Source organism: Furipterus horrens, unplaced genomic scaffold (genome assembly GCF_987537825.1).
Source record: "Furipterus horrens unplaced genomic scaffold, mFurHor1.1.pri manual_scaffold_10, whole genome shotgun sequence".
Lineage (NCBI taxonomy): Eukaryota > Metazoa > Chordata > Mammalia > Chiroptera > Furipteridae > Furipterus > Furipterus horrens.
The window spans coordinates 97,881,553-97,895,680 of NW_028327180.1; the positions used below are offsets into that span (position 1 = coordinate 97,881,553).

General features: G+C 53.3%; 1 protein-coding gene across 1 annotated transcript in view; it reads right to left on the bottom strand.

The window, feature by feature from the left end:
• The window catches only part of SH3PXD2B (SH3 and PX domains 2B), a 77,617-nt gene that overhangs the window by 8,190 nt on the left and 55,299 nt on the right, over window positions 1-14,128 (bottom strand). The window contains exons 7-11 of the mRNA XM_090288583.1: window positions 11,584-11,718; window positions 9,374-9,478; window positions 5,368-5,485; window positions 2,487-2,713; window positions 95-144 (exon numbers count right to left, since the gene is read on the bottom strand). Coding sequence (XP_090144709.1) covers window positions 95-144; window positions 2,487-2,713; window positions 5,368-5,485; window positions 9,374-9,478; window positions 11,584-11,718 — 635 coding nt within the window. The remainder of the gene's footprint in view (window positions 1-94; window positions 145-2,486; window positions 2,714-5,367; window positions 5,486-9,373; window positions 9,479-11,583; window positions 11,719-14,128) is intronic.

Sequence of the window (14,128 nt, forward strand, 5' to 3'; positions counted from 1 at the left end):
GACCAGAATGGAACTTTTTTGGAAAGGGCCAGGTACGTGTGAGAGGCTGCTGTCAGGTCCAGGGCTGGCTCCCCAGGAGCAAGGGCCCACTTACTATGGTCATATCCCGGCGAGGAGGGGGTCTCTGCCTCATCTTGGGCGATCCTGTAAAAAGACAAGATCTTATTTCACATACGTGTCGGACTCTACAGATGAAATTCCTGAGGTGGATACCAGGAAAGATCTGTTCTGTCTTGTACAAGATAAGGCGCAACACTCGGCACATGCCTTAGGGAACTGCTGTGACCCTTCCCGTGAGAAGAGCTGGATCAGGAAGGGGCTGTTCAGAGTTTGGCTCAGGACGGCTGTGGGCTGAAGCACTGGAAAGCTTTCCAGGAAGGGCAAAAGTGGAGGCTTCCGAATAACGCAAAGGTGGGCTTCAATAAGCTACTTAACTCTTTGAGCCCCAAGGCCCTCATCTGCAGAAGGAGAGTAACACCTGCCTCCCAGGGGCAGTGGTGATGAAAGTAAACAATATGTGTGAGGCTCTTGGTACACAGCAGATATGCCATATCTGTTACCACCTCTGGCTTCGTGTTCTAGAACGAATCCAAATTAAACAACATGTAAACAGAACCAAACTTGGGCTGATGAATTCAGGAGTTTTGACTCTGGAATTGAGTTGCCCTTACTCTGGGCCTCAGGCTCAGGAGGAGGATGACTTTGCAGTGGTCCAAAGCTCCTGGCTAAAGGCAGAATATTGAGAAAGGCATCCCATGTATTGCCAGAGCTGGTTTAGCATGGGTCTACACAGAGGTGTAGTTTGGCAGTTGGGGTGTTTATTTAATCTCTTAAATAAACACTTCTCCTGTCTTCTATTAGTATAAATGGCAACAGAGGTTTAGCCAGACACTTAGTTGCCTGTATAAAGACTACATTTCCCTGATTCCCTTGCAGCTAGGTATTGCCATGTGACTAAGTTCTGGCCATAGGATGTGAGAGCAGGAATAGTGTAGCTTCTGAGTCTAGTCAGCCATCCAAGATTAGGAAGGTGAGGGCAACCCTCGATAGATGCAGCATAACAAGATTCCTTATGGCATGCAGTTGCCATAATAGCCCCGGACATATATCTGAACTCTTTTATAACAAAGAAGCAAATATCTAAATGATTTGTTATTGGGCATATATATGTGGTCTGGTGTGTGGTGTGTGGTGTGTGTGTGTGTGTGTGTGTGTGTGTGTGTGTGTCTTTGTTTAAGTATCTGAATGGACCTTAACAAGGGGTGTCAGATTTTTATTTGCTCCCCTAGGTTCCTGGGAATCCTCCTGTGCTCTTGGCCATGACAGATTAGAATCCCAGAAACTAGGTGCTGGACAGAACCGCTGCCAGGGCTTGTCAGTGCTTTCTGAGAGCAGCTAAGCAGAGAATATGAGACTCAAGAAGTTCTTGGACTAAAAGAGTCACATAAACAGCTAGAGAAGCCCTGCCAAGGACAAGTGACTTCGCCCCTATAGCTAATAGGAAGCCGCATGCCCGAGGCCGGAGCCCGGGGAGTACAGCAGACAATAGGGAACTCTCCTCCCCTCAGGTGTGCTGGGAACAGTAAGTGGTGAAACACAAACTTGCTTCGAAAAGCAAGACGGATAAAGAACTGTTGTTAGAGTAAACCCAACTTAAAAGGGTCAATTTTTTCTTCCTCTGGCTCAGAAATGAGGCCATGCGGAGAGAGCCCTGGCACTGGAGTCAGACGGGCCTGGGTTCAAGTCCCGGCCCCACCATGTACTAGCTGGGTGGCCTTGGACAAACCGCTGAATTTCTCTGTTTTCCAATCTGTAAAATAAAAGTAAGAAGGGCCTCCAAGGCAGTTATGCACAGTCAGCGAGACTATTTATAATGCTCCAGGCACACAGCAGGGGCCTGAGAAGCGGCAGCTCTCTGATCATCACTAGATGGTGGAAAACGCGGTCTGTCTCCATGCCTCCGGTTCTATGTTGCTTGTTTGTTTGTTTTGTTCATTAAGTTCCTCTCATAGGTGAGATCATATGGTATTTGTCTTTCACTCCCTGGCTTATTTCACTTAGCATCGACCAGAGGGGAGGGGGAAGGGAGATAACGGGGAAGGAAGGGGAAGGGTCTAGTCGGGGAACAGGTATAAAGGACCCGTGGACACGGACGGCAGGGTGGGGACTGACTGTGGGAGGAGGATGGGGCGGGGGCAGGGCAGAGGAGAGCAATGAGGGGAAAAGGGGACACCTGTAATAGAACAACAATGAAAAAAAGAGAAAGAAAGAAAGAAAAAAGAAAAAAACATGGTCTGGAGCAGGAAAGCATCGTTTTTCCACCCAGGTTCCGCAACTTGCTGGCTACATGACCTGGAACGAGTTACCCGGGGTTTCTGAACCTCTGCTTCCTTATCTCCAGCCCTAGGGACAGTAGATGAGGAGCACTGAGCACAGAGCCGCAGGCTGGTCCCCCAGCCCCTGGGACGCGGGTGGGTGTCACTCACTCGGCTTGACGTCGCCGTCTGGCACCGGGCGGCCTTCAGACCGGCAGTCCCTCTGGTTGCTGAGCAGCTCCTTCTCCCGGCCCGCCAGGTTCTGCGGCCGCGAGACTCCATCCAGGTCAAGGACGCCCACGTGGGCGGACGAGCCGGGGCCCAGCTTTGGGGGCAAGGGCTCCCCGCTGCTCTTCTTTAGGTACGAGGCTGGGGCCCAGCCCTCTTTGCCCTGGTACCTGGGAGGAGGAGGAAGCATGCTGGTCAGGCTACGCCGCCACCCACGGGGAGAAGCCACACTCCTGCTGCGAACCGCACTTCGGGGCCCGGACGGCAGGAATGATGGGCTGGTCACACGTGCCCAGGGCCAGAGGCTGGCACGCCGCCCACTGCCTTGTGATGACGCCTAAGCCCACTCAAGGCCTTCCAGCCTTGTCCCCCACAGCAGCCCCCATGTCCCGCCCACCCACCCCACTCAGCCTGTAGCCGCGCGGCCACCTTTCAGCTCCCTGCTCCTGCTCTTGGAGACCCTCTGCCTGCAAAGCAACGCCCCCGCCCCTGCTTCTGTTCCCCAGCACTGCTTCCTACCATTTCCCCTCTCAGGCCTTTCCTGAGCCTCCCTGAGAGCGAAGCCCTCCCTCCAGCATGCCCCCTCGCCTGCACGCACCACCGTCCCGGTACCTACAACACACGGACCCTTGGTGGGCTGGCCCCCCCGCTCAGAACGCGAGCTCCGGGGCCGGGCCACGGTTGGTCCATCTCTGTGTGTGTCAAGGGTCTCAGTGCTGGAGAAGTGAATAAATAAAAGGACAAGGGGACCAACTGCAAACGGGCTTGGCAGGGGGAGTTGCCTCTGCTGTAGCCGCTGTCCCCTTATGGCCATCGCTGTGATGACCACATGATTGATAATAATGACAATAACTGGGACTTAGTGGGCACGCACTGTTCTGCGCTTTGTACTTGGTAGCCATTGATGGATCGCACCCAGCCGGTCCTGCAGGAGGTGGACACGCACTCAGGCCCGGGCTGCCAGCACCTGTCTGTGCGCCTGACTCCTTGGTTAAATGGGCATTCGGATGGCAATGAAGCAGGTGGGGCTGGTCCCTGGTCTTCGCAAGGACCAGTGGGGTATCCTTGAACTGCAGACTCACAGAGATCTGGACAGACCAGTTCCCCAGGTTCTAAAGGGAATCACTTAATCCTCTGCATGAGCTCAGTTTATGGCATGGCCCCAGGGGTGGGTCTGGACCACAGGTGGCCTAGAGCTGCTCACTCTGTGACAGCCAATGGCACATGTCCCTTCTGAACCCCATGTTTAAAGACATCACACTGGACGCCTGAAATTGGCCATGGAGGGAGCACTAACATCATGGAAACTGGCAAACACCGAGACTCCGCATTTTTCCCTTGGAGAGCAGTCGTTAGACACCCACCTGCACCCCAGTGGCCTGGCCTGGAAAACAGGTGCCTACCCCTTTGGGGGAGTTGGGCACACCTGGCTGACTGTCAGTGATACACCATCAGGCTAAGTATCTTGTCAAGAATTACTTTAAGAACTAAATAGCACTGTGTTTCAATGAAAAAAGGTCCTTTTATAACTAAAAACAAATTTATAAGGAGACAGAAGTCTGCAGAGTTTCTCATCTACCAATCTTAAAATACCTACTCGCTGAGTGGGAATAAATCTTGTCTAAACTGGAAAATGGCACACTATATACAATCTTAAGCCTCCCATACGAGACAGTTCATTTGGGGACACAAAGCCATAAGCAGAGAGGTAACCCATGCAGTGGTGAGTGGGCTTTGGGGCGAGGAAGGTAGGGGTTCAAATCCTGGTTCTGCCACTTTCTCCCTTCAGTCAAACCTTTGGACGACTGCACCTTTGCTGACATCGTGCTGCAGCCTCAGGACAGACCCAGAGCCAATGAAGCCATTCCCTAATTCCAGAGCCACAAGTTTTGGGATACATAATCTGTTAGGCAGCAATGTAGCATATATGCTCAAGATGTTATGTATCACGTCATTACTCCTGCAGACCGCAGTTCTGAGGGTCCCCTCGCTCAGGAAGCCTTCCTGGCCCCTGGGCTCAGAAGCCCCTGTTCTGTGCTCCAAACTCCCCTGTGCGTCTCTCCGGCATATCCCGCACCAGCCTGGCCTGGGATGGTGTGTGAGCCTGTCCTCAGTGCCCGTTGCCGTGAATTACTACTGGCTTGGTCCACTGTTGACTCCCCAACTCCCAGAACAGTGCTCGGCCCAGACCAGATCCTCGGTGTGTGTTTGCTGAGGGAACAACTCAAGAACCACACACTCAGCCCCACATGAGTAGCTCGAACATGCTGCCTCATGTCACGGCACAGACGCTGGGTCACAGGGACCTCAGGCTTCCTCTCTTGCCCCAGTTTCCTGTGGTTATTGCCTGGCGACTAGGGTGACTGAGAAGGGGGTTCCCAGGACTCCTTCCTAAAGCTGGGAAAGCACCAGGCAGACCAGCTCGAGTTGGTGTCGTGACACAGGCGGAGAAGCTGTGACCAAGTGTTTGAAATGCCTTCCCCGCTGGACTCCGAGAGACCTGTCCTGGCCCCAGAGCCGGGTCTAAGAGGGGAGTCACACGCGCAGCAGCTCCGCCTTCAGCTACTTGTTAAGAGGAACCTCTGGGGGAGACCAGCCTTGCTCAGCAGGGTTGCTGCTCTCTGTGGTTCCTTGTGTTTGGAGGAGGTTTTGCTTACTGTGGATTTTGAGAGAAGGATCTGAGTCGGGAGGGAAGCCAAATGGCACAGAGGAGAAGCGGCCCTTTATGGCTCAGGCCAAAACCTCACCCCATCGGCAATGGCTTACCGACCTCTGTGCAGCTGCAGCCCACGTGACCTGAAACCCACCCAGCTGCAGTGGGTACCTGATCTTCCACCAGCCTTCCAGGTTTTTCTGAATGACCTCCACCACAGCACCTCTCTCCAGGTTCATTTCATCCTGGTCACGAGCCGTGTACGGGTAGATGACTGTGTACTTCTCCTCTGTGGGGACAAAGGGATGCTGGGGTAAGTCGAGGACACTGATGGCCAGTACTGTGATCTGTGAGATGTGCTTGCCCATCAGATGGAAAGATTTCCTTGAGACTTCTGTGCACTGCCCCCAGGTCCTCACGTAGCCCTGGATGATCGTGCGCAAGCAGCAGCGGGACCGAGGGAAGATGCCACACCTGTCACGTCACACATTCCTCTCACCTTCTTCAAGTGCGTACTTCACGGTCACCGTCCACGACCTCGCCTTACGCAATATTCAGGCCCATGGTAGCCTCAGCACCCTTACCCAGGTCTATTTTCCTCCTCTACCAGGAAGTACGTTCTAATACACCATATCGTTTACTTATTTATTGCGTTTTCTTTGGGGTCCGTTTCTCCTGCTAGAATATGAATGCCCTTAAAGGCAGGGGTCTGTGTCTTTCCTGTTCCTCACTCTGTCTCCAGCACTGGGAATGACACCAGGAGTATTGAGTAACTGCATAGTAAGTGACAAGTCCCGGAGGCCTGGGGGAGCCACCTCATTCAAGCCAGAGGGGACTAAGCCCTCCCTGGCTCACTGGGGGAGGGTCAGGGATGAGCTTGGTCAGGCAGCCCGTGGTCTCAGGCTGAAATCAATCACTGCCTCGGAGACAGCCAGCAATTTTCACCATCTAGCCCCTAACTGATCTTTTGTCATTAATTACTTTTAAGCCCTTGGGTCCAACCATGCCTGAGGCTCAATGTTATTTTTTAAATGAATTTTTAAATGAAGATATAATTGACATCTAACATTGTATCACATTTAGGTGCACAAACATCACGATTATACCTGTATCTACATACATGTATAGCTCACAAAATGATTACCTGCTTCGATTTTCATGAATGGGATGGGGTGTCTTTCACCACCCTCTCCGATTTTCACTCCCTCCCCCAAGGCCATCGGACTGTCATTAGGGCCCCACCCTGTGGTGAGAGAACTGCCTCTAGCTCTGTCCCTCCCACAGCAGGGACCCAGACTTTGCCGAAAGGGCTGCTTTATTGTCACGCTCAGGCAGGGCCCTCCAGAGAGCAAGAGTGGCCCCCATTCCCAGTACCGCAGTGTGGGGTCAGGGAACAGCTGAGGGTCCCCAGGGAGCCCAGAGCACAGAGCAGACGACTTTCCTGTTTTGGTTACATCCCGCCCCCCAGGGAGTGAACGAGCCAGCTGTGGGCTGGTGTGGATAGTTTGTGTGGGGGGCTGACTCTCCCGTTGGGAAAACACCAGCCTGCCTGTGGCCCGCCCAGCTGGTGCAGAGGGAGGCGGAAAGCACACAGCACGTTTATTTATTTATTGATCTAGCCCACTGACCTGCTCCGTGGGGGCCGAGCTGACTCAGGTTGCACAGATCCTGTGTACAGCAGAGTCAGCTGCTACGCCGCTCAGGGAGGCTGCAGGGAGGTGCAGGGGAAATTCAACCCTGTCCGCGCACAGAAGTTCTGTTTGGTTGGGCCCCCGACCAAGGGCAGTTAGTCCTCCAGGCCCTGGACTCCTGGGGCTGGCCCCCTTCAGCTGAGTGGCATGAGGGGATCCTCTAGCCCAGAGGCCCCTGTAGGCTCGGTGGGACCCTCAGTGATCCCTAACAAAGCTTAAGGTAGAAGACTTTGTAGCCTGCATGGTGGGTACCTGAGGGCAGTGCCACTCAGCAGCCACCTGCCCTTCCTCTGGTGCCATCACCAGCCTCCGTTTGGGCGAGGCTGACTTCACCACCTCCTGGAGGGAGAGGAGGGTGTGTGACCCTGGCCACCGTGATTGGTTCAAGGATGGCATATGACCCACGTGGGTCAGTTGGAACCCATCCTGGGAGTTGTGTTCGGTGGGTGTCCCTAAAGGGTTCCTAGAACTACTCTTGCCATGAGAGAATGGCTCCAGCAAGGTCAGAGAGGTGGCAGGGGTGTCTCAGGACCCCAGGATGTTTTCAAGCCCCTGGATCCAGCCATGCCTGAAGCTACACCGACCCTGGGCTATTGAGTAATAGGCATCAATATACTTCCCTTTTTTGCTTAAGCCAGTTTGACGTGGGTTTCTTTTCCTTGAAACTCAAATGTGCCTGATGAAAAGAACAGGCCACTAGCTCAGCATTACAGAGGCCCCCCGACATCATCCTTTAACCTGGGAAAGTTTAAGCTCCAGGATCTGTCCTCCCAAACCTACATGCCAACACACACATGACACAGACAAGATCACTGTTTCTCACATGCAACAGGCACAGACTGTCCCAGAGCCGGGAGATGCATGCAGGTGCAAGGACCCAGCTCCGAACCCCAAAGGGGGAAGAAAACTCCGAGGCAAGACACCTTGACGCCAGCTGATGGCATACAAGTCCCCCAGGGTCCGGCGGCGGCCCACGGGCCGGGGCAAAGACCAGTACCTCCAGGAGCCTGGACGGGCAGCATGTGGAGGTGAAGGGGAGAAGGCAGAAGTGAGAAGTCAGCATTCCCAGGGTCTCCAGGCAAAAGGGGCACCAAGCACGTGTCCCATACAAGAGCAATGATTTCTGCGTCTATGCCAAACCCAGGTGTCTCAGAAGGCCTGGGTCCCTAAGGATTAACCTTAACCTTAAGTGAAGGGGCATCCAGGAGACATAATCCTACCCCTGGCACGAAGAGAGAGATACTGAGAGACGCTCTTGTGGCAAGGGGAAGAAAAACATACAAATCCTTGGGAAAATGTGGTCTCTCTCCCATCTCCTGGCTGTGTGACCCTGGGCAGGTGTCTCTACCTTTCTGGGCCTGTTTTCTCATCTGTGAAATGGGGATAACCATCAGCCCCTTAGAGAGGCACGCCCGTGTGGTTGTCATTAACAGTCTAGAGTAGCTAGAGCTTCCACACAGCACACCACTGCCCCTAATCTGGGTTCATTCAGTGGCATGTTCCTGGGTGAACCCAGTCCCTCCTGGGCCCCCCAACGCAGAGCAAACCAACAGGCATTTTCCTCTGAGGGCTGTTGGCCATAATAAAACGAAACAGAAAGCCGTATATAACGCTCGTTGCTATCTTTCGAGCACCAACACCCCCCTTTCCTCTCACCCTCTGTCCTGATAAATATATAGGAAGCGCGTTTGTGTGGCCTCAAACACCAACTAGGGGTCCCGGATGTACAACCCTATAGGCTAATAACCGGTCCTCATTACTTACTATTGTTTAGGTCCTTTGTCAAGTGCTTTGCCTGTGGGATCTCATTTAATTTTTAAAAAATCCCGTGATGCAGACATCATTTCCCTCTGTTGAGGAGCAGGCTGAGCGGCAGAGAGGTTCAGTTGCTGGCCCGTGTTCACTCGGCCCCTAAGTGCTACAGCTGAGATTCACATGTTTGTCAGGCTGACCTTAAAATCCTCTGTTTATTAGCTAGACAAGCGCATACTCTAGTTTTAGGAATGCTTCTGGAGGGGGGGGAGCCAGCAGGGCCTCAGTGTTTTGGACAGGACACCTGGGCAGGGGGATGGAAGCCCGTGGGGGCCACTAAAGGGGGTCAGCTCTTACCCTGACACCCAGTCCAGGCCATTAAGCCAACAGAGCAAGCAGAGATCTTTACAGATGGCTGCCGTGGTCCTGCAGATGAGCTGGGAGCAGCCCCGGTATTGTGGCCTTCAGAACGAGTCAAAGGAGGAAAAGTGACCTTGTTGACGGAAACCAGGCTGGGGCCTCCTGGAGTCCCATGGAGGTGTCGGGGCCCAGCGCCAGCCAGACTCCGCAGGATTGGCTCCCAAAGGCCTCTAAGAAAGGGCAGCTTGCCCGTGAACCCTGACCCCAGGCTACTCGGACGCAGACCCGAAGAGAAGCGCCCAGGGAGGAGGCACCCACGGGGCGATGGCCAGCTCCGGCCTCCCCAGCAGGTCCGAGGCTGAGCTCCGGCCTACCTTCCTCGGGCTGCAGGGAAAACTCATCCTGCCCACCGTCCTGCCCTTCGAGGCAGGTCGCGGGGACCCAGCCTTGCTCTTCGGCGGTGCTGACGAACCACCAACCTGGGAAAACGAGAGTGCAGACCGATGTTAGCTGGGCCAGGCGTGAGGTCTGGGCGTCAGGATACAATGACGTGTTTCGGCATTGGGTGTGTCAACACTCAGGGAAGGCTACAGGGGCACCATTCCACCGGGGACACACGCCGCCCCACCTCAGCTGGCTGCTGGCTGGTGAAGAGGGGCAGAACACACCCGCCGGAGCCCGGGGCGGCGGGGGACAGAGGCTGTCCTGAAGGCGAGCGTCAAGAACACAGCTACCCGCACGGGGGAGTGCCAGGGACGCAGCCTCGTACTGGCATCGCCTGACACCACCTTCACTGCACAGATGAGGAAACTGAGGCTCCGCGGGGCGGACACACCTGTCCAGGTTCTCCCTGTTTACGGCAGAGCCGCGATGTGCCCCAGTGCTGTCCGATGCTGAAGTCACCGCCCCAGTAACTCACCTGATCCCGCATCTGTCTGTGCCGGCTTCCACCCTCCCGCCCAGGTGTAACATTCATGGGATTCACTTCATCGTGATATTTGAGGTGTTTGCTTTATTGTGTAGCACCAGATTGCAATATCTCAAAGGTATGACCGTATGCACACACATGTATGTGTGTTGTGTGCATACAATGATCAAGAAGAATTCATACCAATCTAACAGAAGAGCTATCTGGGGTTTGGAAAAGGGACTAGGGTTGAAGTTAGTAGGAAAAATAGATTTTAACTTTATCATGAGTGTGTTCAAAAGAATGGATCCATATATTACTTGGATAAGTAAAAAACATATAATTAAAAATAAACGTTGCCAGTTTGTTGGCCACTTGAAGATCTGACTATCTGCTCACTCCCCCCACCCCCCATTAACCTCTGGACATACCAGTCTTGTCCCCAACCCTTCATCCTGACTTCTACTCTTCCCCTGCAATGTGTTCTTAGTGACATCATTCAAGCAGGTGGCCTGGATCGGGGAGGGGCACTAGTTTCTTTAGTCCCCATGGAGCATGGTAGCCACACCAATAATTTGCATACACTCATCCCCAGATACTAGAAAGTCATGTGGCCTGGGGGCCAGCTGGAATTGGTTTGGAATTCCAGCTCAGCCTCCTGCCAGGAGATCTTGGGGGACTGACCAAGTCCCTTGGAGCCCTGATTTCTTCAGCTTTGAATCAGGGATAACAATTGCTACATTGAATAATTAAGGACATGTGGTTGGCTAAGCCCGCTCTAACGATGAGTGGGAATATAATCCACATGCTGCTGGAAACACAGTCTTCCCACTGGTCGTTAAACCTTAACTAGTCATCGAGGTACCGAAGAGACTGGCCTGCTAATGGTATTGCGACCAATGTCACATCTTAGTTATCACAAAGCCAGGGGACTTATGTCCCCACTCTGCCTCCAGCGGCGCCAACGGCTGCTCTGTGGCCAAGGGAGGCCGAAGGGAAGGAAGCTCCCATTTTTGAGCACCTACTGTGTGCCCAGCACAGGTTCAGGCACTCTCCAGAGTATCTCCTTTAATCCTCATAGCAGCGCTTGGGAGCAGAAGTGTCCTTTACGTCACAGACGAGGGAATCAATGGTCAGAGACAAGCAGCAGCCCGGATTGCTGCAAGATGCAGAGCTGAGATGGAAACCCAGGCTAAGCGTCTCGATCGTGCCCTATCCTGTCCCACACCTGGCCGGTGGACTTGAGCAGCGGTCCCTGCAATGGGCAGGTGCACTAAGGAGACAGGCAGTGTGTCCGGTCCAGACCAGGGCCCAGGGCTGATGGAACCTTCGTGAAGACACCCGTGGTAATCAGAAAATCAACTGAGCAAATTTGCAGTGGGATGCCAGACTCTGCGTCTCCAAGGGCTTTGAAACCAGGAGGAATGTTCGTGAAATGTGAACCTCAAAACCAATCAGTGACATCTGACCCAACAGGACGCTGGCAAGTTGTGACCAGGCAGGATACCTGAATGCTGTGACCAAACAGGAGCAGCTTTATAGGAGGTCAGCAGCCTGACCTGTGGACTCAGACCAGCCTGGGCTGCCTAATTGCAGCTTCTGGGTTCCCAGAGGTCCCCCGTCCTCGAGGCTCAGTGACAGTATGGGGGTGGGGAAGGAGGTGGTCGAGGCGCTGACCTGACTCATTCTTCTCAATGATGTCCACCACCTGCCCCACGCTGAGGCTGATCTCTGAGCTCTCCTGCTTCTGGTAGTCCGCCACCACGACGTACTGCTCCAGGACCATGGGGTCCACCGAGGTTGGGTCACTCCCTGGGGACAGAAAAGACTCTCGGAGGTCCCATCTGGCTACCACCCATGTGTGAGGGAGCAGGAGCCGGGGTGGGGAGGGTAGGTCAGGAAGACATTCGAAATAGAGAAAGGAGCTGTTACAGTACAAGCCTCGTCCATTCATTCTTTCATGCATTTGCTCAGCCACACAATTTACCCAGTGCCTGTCCTACGCAGGCGTGATGCTAGGCACTGGAGGTTCATATTAAAATATGGTACTTGCCCTGTTCTCTGACAGAAGCTTTTAGACGGTAGTTCCCTGCTATTAAGTGGTTCAGAAGAGAGTGCACGGAGTTGATTTTTCTGCACCAGTTCCCCCAGAGCAGGCTGCCTTCAGCACCCACACACCCACAGGACCCAACTTATCAAAACCAAGAAAACTGTACCAGGATTTGACAGCCTGAATCTCAAACTGGGCCTCAGGCCATTTAGGTGTCATGTGGCGACACCTCCTGGTGGACTGTGATATTGCAGCCAAGCTCTATAATGCACAGTTAAGGGCGATACCCAGAAGCTGAGGCGGGCAGCTAAGTCCTGGGAGCCGCAATTGTGAAAGGAAAGGGTTCCCAGGTAAGGAACGTCATTCTTGTGGTCCAGCAGGAAAGACGGGAGAAGAAAAAGGTCAGAGAAAGGAGGGGAATTCCACAGGGGAAGGGTGATTTTACCATTGAAGAAGTGCCATAAAGTATTCTCAAGAGGTAAGTGCCTAATCGACTACAGACTTTTCTAGTTGGCCATGATGACATACCTTAGAATTAAAAAATAACTGCTACGGACAAAGCTGTATCCCTCCAAAAACCATCTGCTGAAGCCCTAACCGTCCTGTGATGGCATTAGGAGGGGGGCCTTTAGGAGGTGCGGAGGTTAGATGAGGTCATGAGGATGAAACCCTCCCACGGGAGGCTACGCCCTTATAAGAGACAGCAGCAGGGAGCGTGTTCTCGGTCCCCGCCACGTGTGAGGACACAGCCAGGAGGCAGCAGTCCACAAGCCAGGGAGAGGGCTCTCTCCAGACCCCACCCAAGCCCCCACATCTGTGCGAAAATAGCTGCAGCAGCCCGAGCAGACCAACACAAGGAGGAGGAACAGTGAAGCGGGATCTTCTCTCCAGAAATCCACTCCACTGCCAGTCTCGCTCCGTCCATAAAGGGGAGACCGCCAGGAAGAAAGACGCTTCTTCCTTTATAACATATCCCACTTATTCCCCCTTCTCCCCCGCAACCACCACACGGTTGTCTGCGTCCATGAGCCCCTTTTCCTTTTTGCTCCATCCCCCACCCCCTGACCTGCCCCCGGCTGTCACCCTGTTCTCTCTCTGTGAGCCTGCCTCTATGTTGCTTGTGAGTCCAGTTCGTTCATTAGAAAGATGCTTCTTAAAGAATCACATGACCTATTAACTTTCGGTGGAGGGTGTGTTTGTTTTTCCTGCAGGATGAGCAGAATTTGAGACCACATTAGCCAAAACCCGCCGGAGCCGGCCAGCCAGCTACGACTGGGAAATTCTGAAGACAGAGAAGCCTTCTCCCAGCTCAGAGCTCTGGGCACAGAAATGTCAGGGCTTGGCTGTCAACTTTAAATCCCCTTCAGATTCAGTCAAGGAGGCCGGTTCTAACATTAAGGAGGTGCTCCAAGGTCAGGTAAAAAAATAAATAAATAAATAAATAAGGCTCATCCCAGCGTGGGTCCTTCATCTGGATGAAGAAATGCTATTTTCCACCCGGCTGAACTATATATACATCGTTGCAGGTGGATGAGGTAACCGTGGTTTGCTGCAAATTAGAGCCTCTTCTCTCTTTTCCAGACTGGTCCCCTCATCAAGCCTGTCTGACGGGATACTTCTGTTTTCGCAAACCAGAGCTGTCTCTTTCCTCTCTGCCTCCCACCGGGTCCTTCCAGGAAAGGCTCAAAGCCATAAACTCTGTGACCAGCCCAAGAGTCGCCACTTTGCTCTTTTCTAAGAAACGTATCATTAGCCCCGAGGCCCGAGGACTATTTGCAGCGGCAGCAGGATGCCGGGCTCTGGCCAGTGCCTATTAAGCCAGCGAGTGGAGCTGTAAACAGTCTGCTTGGGAGGAGGCCAGAGTTCATCTCAGAGCCCTACCTTGAGGCAAAGGGAACCAGTGCCTGCCACTCTTCCTTGCATGGATGCTATGGGGCCTGTAAAGCTGACTGGCCTTGGACCCAGGGGACCAGAGCTGTGGAAATTGCTACTGATGCTGCCCAGGGACACCATTTTCTTTGAGTTAATAGCAGCAGAATAAAAGCAGCAGCAAACTTACAATATGCTACTTCATACAAGTAATGATAAATTCTGCAATAATCCTATAAAGCAGATTACTATTATTATCCCTATTCTACAGGTGAGGAAACCAAGGCCCATGAGAGGGGGCAT